General features: G+C 61.7%; 1 protein-coding gene across 1 annotated transcript; it reads left to right on the top strand.

The window, feature by feature from the left end:
* Positions 1-2,019: 2,019 nt before the first annotated feature.
* On the top strand, positions 2,020-3,096 carry LOC104161952 (C-X-C chemokine receptor type 2-like). The gene has a single exon (XM_009700551.1). It carries the CDS (start codon positions 2,020-2,022, stop codon positions 3,094-3,096), a length of 1,077 nt encoding a protein of 358 aa, XP_009698853.1.
* The last annotated feature ends 2,153 nt before the right edge of the window (positions 3,097-5,249 follow it).

Genomic DNA, 5,249 nt, shown 5'->3' with positions numbered 1-5,249 from the left:
CTGCATCCCGCCACGCTCTGCACCGGAGCCCTTTGGGGGTGACACCTGGATTCATCCCTGTGCCTGGGTGCTTCCCAGTGAAAACCTGCTTGGGACGGGGAGAAGACCCCACATTTGAGGGGACAGCAAGGGCAGCAAGCGGTGAGTTCTTGGGGTGCTCCACTGGACATCAGGGCTTTCCTTGGGCTTTGCAGGTCCCCCAACACCTGGCTGACCCCCTGTGGAGTGGGCTGGGCTGGGAGCCGGAGTGGGCTGCTCTGTCTGCCCAAGGGGCTGTCTGGTGCAAGAGGAGTGGGAGGCAGTGGGTGGGGGTACCCAGGGCTGTGCTCAGGGCTCATCTGGGGTGCAAACCTCCTGCGGTCCCCAAGGTCATCAGCGGTGGGTGCCCTGGGGGGGGAAATGCCTGCTCCCATTTCCTCGCACAGCGATGAGCCGGGAGGGCGTTTCCCCATGGTGAGTCCCTTCTTCCTCCCCGCGGGGACCCCCCAGGGCCATCTCAGTGTCCCCCAGCCCTTCTAGGGTCAGGAGGGGAAACAGGGTACTGCTTGTTCCCCCAGCTGGGCTGGCTGCGGGTACCCACGGGTGGGGGATACCCGGTTCCAGAGGAACGCTGGGATTTTGGAGTGGTGAGGCAGAAAGAAGCAGCCAAAAATAGACTGAGGGGAAGCGCTGGTGTCCAGCTCTGCCCTGTGCCTGTGGCAGCCCCACTTGTGGGGACCTTACTCCATCGGCACTGGCCATGTCTCTGGCTGTGGTCCTGTGGCATGCTGGGGCATCACCATCACAGCATCACCATCCGGGAATCACCATCCCAGGATCACCAGGACCATCCCAGGATCACCATCCTGCGATTACCGCAGGAGGAGGGCCAGCAGAGCCAGGGAGGGATTTTTCCGGGCAGGGACACTGGCCCAGCTGCAGTGGGGAATTCCTGCAGGGCAGAAGGGGAAAGTTGGTCCCAGGGAGGGTTTGGATTCAAACAGGGGCAGCTTGGGGCTGGGGACACCCCAGCACTGCAGGGACTCAGCACCCCCAAGCAGCCCTGACATTGCCAGGCCCTGGAGGGGCTTGGAAATGGGGCAGAGGGGTGAAATGAGTGAAATGAAAGCCTGGATCCATACTGGGAGTAGGCTGAAACCTAACGGTCTTCAGGGAGTCAGGGACAGAGCAGGATGTCTTACACGTGAGGAGACAGGAAGAATGACTGTCACCTGTGATTTCCCCATTGTGGCTGAGCACAGGGGACATGGGGGTGCCTGACAGTGCCCAGCTGAGCAACAGGAAAACCAGAGACGTGAAATATTTCCAAAGCTGCCTGCAAAGGGTGACACGTCTTTCCGTCCGGGGGTGAAACTACTTGCACAGGGACAGGACCGGGGCGAGGAAGAAGGGTATGAAACCACCCACCTTCAGACCTTCTCGAGTGCCACCTGCTTTGGGCACTGTGACCACAGCCTCTCCACTAGCTGGGGTGGTAGGAGGGGCAGCTCCAGCAGCAATGCTTTTGAGGGGATGGAGAAGCTGGAGGATTCCAGAGGTGCTTGAAGGACTTTGGAGGTACCTAAGGGGCCCTGAGATGCCCAAATTGTTCAGAGGCTTTTGAAGGACCCACACAAACCAAGGGGACCCAAGATGCTGGAGGGACCAGGGGTCTCCTGGAGGGATGTGATGCTGCATTGATGGGGGAGCCCCCCAACCTGAGAAGAAGTGACCAGTCTGTTGGGGAACCCCTTCCTCCTTGAGACACATGGAATGGACAGGGTTGGGGTGAAGTGGAGTAGACCAAGGGGTGCTGGGGGTGTTATGCAAGGGGATGTGCAATGTCCATTACCGGGCAGTGTGGATACAGTGGAGCAATGGAGGGGGGGCTGCCACTGGCTGGGGGGGGGACCGGGGGCCACGGGCGGGAGGAGGACCTGGGGGGCAATGGAGATGCTAGGGGGCCCAGAGATGCTGTCACCCTTGACCCACACCACTCTCCCACCATACACTCATGCTGCTTTGTGTTCCACAGGCAAAATGGAGTCCTTCTCCTTCAATGGGGATTTCTCCAACTTCTTCTCCCTCTACAACTACACCTATGACTACAACACAGCCATGCCTGACACCGCTATCTCCGCCGCCCCGTGTCGGCCCAATGGCTCCGTCCTCAACAAGTACCTGGTGGTGGTGATTTACTGCCTTGTCTTCATCCTCAGCGTGGTGGGGAACGGGCTGGTGGTGCTGGTGGTGACCTCCAGCCATGCCAACCGCTCTGTCACCGACGTCTACCTGCTCAACCTGGCTGTGGCAGACCTGCTTTTTGCCCTCAGCCTGCCACTCTGGGCTGCCTACCGAGCCCATGAATGGGTCTTCGGCACTGTGATGTGCAAAGCCATTTCTGTGCTGCAGGAGGCCAACTTCTACAGCGGCATCCTGCTGCTGGCCTGCATCAGCGTGGACCGCTACCTGGCCATCGTCTACGCCACCCGGGCTGCCACTGAGAAGAGGCACTGGGTGAAGTTTGTCTGCTTGGGCATCTGGGTCTTCTCTGTGCTGCTCTCCCTGCCTGTGCTGCTCTTCCGTGAGGCTTTCCCCTCGCCCAGCAACGGTACCGTGTGCTATGAGCGCATCGGCGGTGAGGACACGGCCAAGTGGCGAGTGGTGCTGCGGATCCTGCCACAGACCTTCGGCTTTGCCCTGCCCCTCCTGGTGATGCTCTTCTGCTATGGTGTCACCATCCACACCCTTCTGCAGACCAAGAATGCCCAGAAACAGCGGGCCATGAAGGTCATCTTTGCAGTGGTGCTGGTCTTCCTCATCTGCTGGCTGCCCTACAACATCACGTTGGTGAGTGACACCCTCATGAGGACACGGGCCATCACTGAGACCTGCGAGAGGAGGAACCGCATTGACACAGCCCTCTCCGTCACGCAGGTCCTGGGCTTCGCCCACAGCTGCATCAACCCCATCATCTACGCCTTCATCGGGCAGAAGTTTCGCAACAGCTTCCTCAAGATCCTGGCACAGCGCGGGCTCATCAGCAAGGATGCCGTGGCCCGCTACGGCCGCACCTCCTACACCTCCACCTCCGGCAACACCTCCACCACCCTCTGAGCCCTGCAGGGACCCAGCCCTCACGGCTCCCAGCAGGTCCCGGCACCCCACCCACCCCAGCATCCATGCCCAACCTCCTGGGATGCGGGCGGCAATGCCATGGGGGTGGGCAGGGCCACCACTGGATGCTGGACCTCGGCTGGAAGGGAACTTGGGTGGTGAGGGGGTAGGACCCCATTGCCAGGAGAGTGATGCCAAGTGCCGCCCACCCTTCCCGCTCTTTGGGGCAGAGCTTGTCACTTTGGGGATTCCACAACCCTGCTGTGGGGACGGTGTTTGTGGCCGATGGCCATCCAGCAATAAAAGAGTTGGTGGGTTGGTCACACAGGTCTGGCTCCTCTGTGCCATGGGGAGGGAGACGGCGGGATGGGACCAGGGCACATCTCCAGGGACGGTGGGTCCTGGGCTCCCCACCTCAGTGCTGAAGTGGTGGTGCCAGCTGAGCCTGGTGCGATGCGGGTAACCCTGCTTCCAGGCCAGGGAAGGGCTGTTGCCCAAGAGGCTGTTGCAGAGGGTTTGGCATCTTGTGCATCCCCAGAGGGGACCCAAACCTGAGTCTCGCTCCCTGCAGTTGCCCAGCCAGGTCCTGGCATGTCCCCAGTGCGGGAGTCTGTCCCACCTGGGGATAAAGCCACCTCCTTCCCGACCTTAGTCCAAGCCCCAGTCAAATCACTGCAAGATCCCCAGGCAGCCCCTTGCTGACACCAAACCAGCCCTGTGACTCCTGCCCGAAGGGTGCCAGCATGCAGGGCACCGCCTGCCCCCCCGATGCTGCTGTGCCAGAACATTGTTGTGCAAAGGACTGGGAACCTGTCCCTTACACAACCGGGACATTTCCGCCCCGGCTTGGGCAACTGGGGCTAGCACCGGAGTGGGGCAGAGGGGCTGAAGAGGGGACTGTGACCGTGCTGGGGTCCCTCCCGCCACCCTGTGTGCCAGGCATCGGAGTACCTCCCCCAGTGTGACCAAGCATCTCTTCATGAGGGTCCTGTACTGCTCCTCCATTGCCTCTGATCCAGGCTCCTGGGGGTCCTTAACTGGGGGGACACCAGTGGGTGCCAGCTGTGTGCTGGCTGATGGGTGGGTATGAGGGTCCCTTGGCACCCAGATGGGGAGCCCTGGGGACTCAGATCTGGGCAGGGTCAAGGGGAATACTGGGCAGGGACAGCCCATCACCTTTGCATCTGGGAAACCTCTTGCCCAAGCAGTTCCTTACAGCCTGGCAGGAAGCCAGGGCTGTTGGCCAAGAGCTGTCTCCCTTGCCCACTGCTGCCTCCCCACTGTGGGACGAGGTAGACAGTGGCTCAGCCTGGCTGCAGCTAGGACACCTCTTACAGGGACGGTTCCCCCCCAGGAAGGCTCGGACACCCCCATGCCGGCAGTCCCCAACCGCACACCCAGCCTGGAGGTCAATCTGGCGATGACTGATAAATGACACGGGAGCCACAGTGGTAGCAGGAGTGGGATGTTTTTCTCTCTGTGGACCAGCCACAAGAAAGACATGTCTCAAACCCGAAATGTCGGACAGCAGGACCTGCTTGCAGGTCCCAGACGCCTGGGTCCCTGGTAAGTCAGAGAGGAGGCAGCCAGGGCAGGGGGGCTCCCAGGTGCGGTGGGAGAGCTGCGGTCCCAGCTCATGTAGCCTGTGGGTGCCTTTGCTGATAGCAAAGCAGGCAACAGCGCCCCTGCCTACCCACGTCCACGGAGCACGCGTGGCACACCTTGCCCTGGCACAGCCTGCCGAGATAGTGGGCGGTGAGAGCCGTGCCATCCCAGTGCCATGCCGGTGCCACCCCCGGTGCCCCCCGTAGCCCACCTGCAGTTGTACCGCCGGGAGAGGAGACGGAAATCCTTGCGGCATCGGGCGCACAGCCCTGCATCGCGGGGCGCCGGGCTGGGCATCGGGGTGTCGATACCCTCCGTCTTCTGCCACAGGGCATCCTTCTCCCTGCGGGAGGGGACAGGTCAGCCCTGGCAGGTGCAGGCCCGGTGGTGAGGGTCCCGGAACAAACCCCGGCACCCAAGATGGGCACCTAAGTCTCCAGAGGTGGTGAGGGGGATTCCCTTGGACTCTGGTGCCCTCCTCTGGGTAAAGGGCTTTGGTTCCCCCAACCACAGATGGCCCCACACGTGTGGGGTCCCTGGCGGCTCTC

The sequence above is a fragment of the Cariama cristata genome, unplaced genomic scaffold, assembly GCF_000690535.1.
Source record: "Cariama cristata isolate BGI_N322 unplaced genomic scaffold, ASM69053v1 scaffold34275, whole genome shotgun sequence".
NCBI classification, from domain to species: Eukaryota; Metazoa; Chordata; class Aves; order Cariamiformes; family Cariamidae; genus Cariama; species Cariama cristata.
This window is presented reverse-complemented; position numbering and strand designations above follow the sequence as displayed.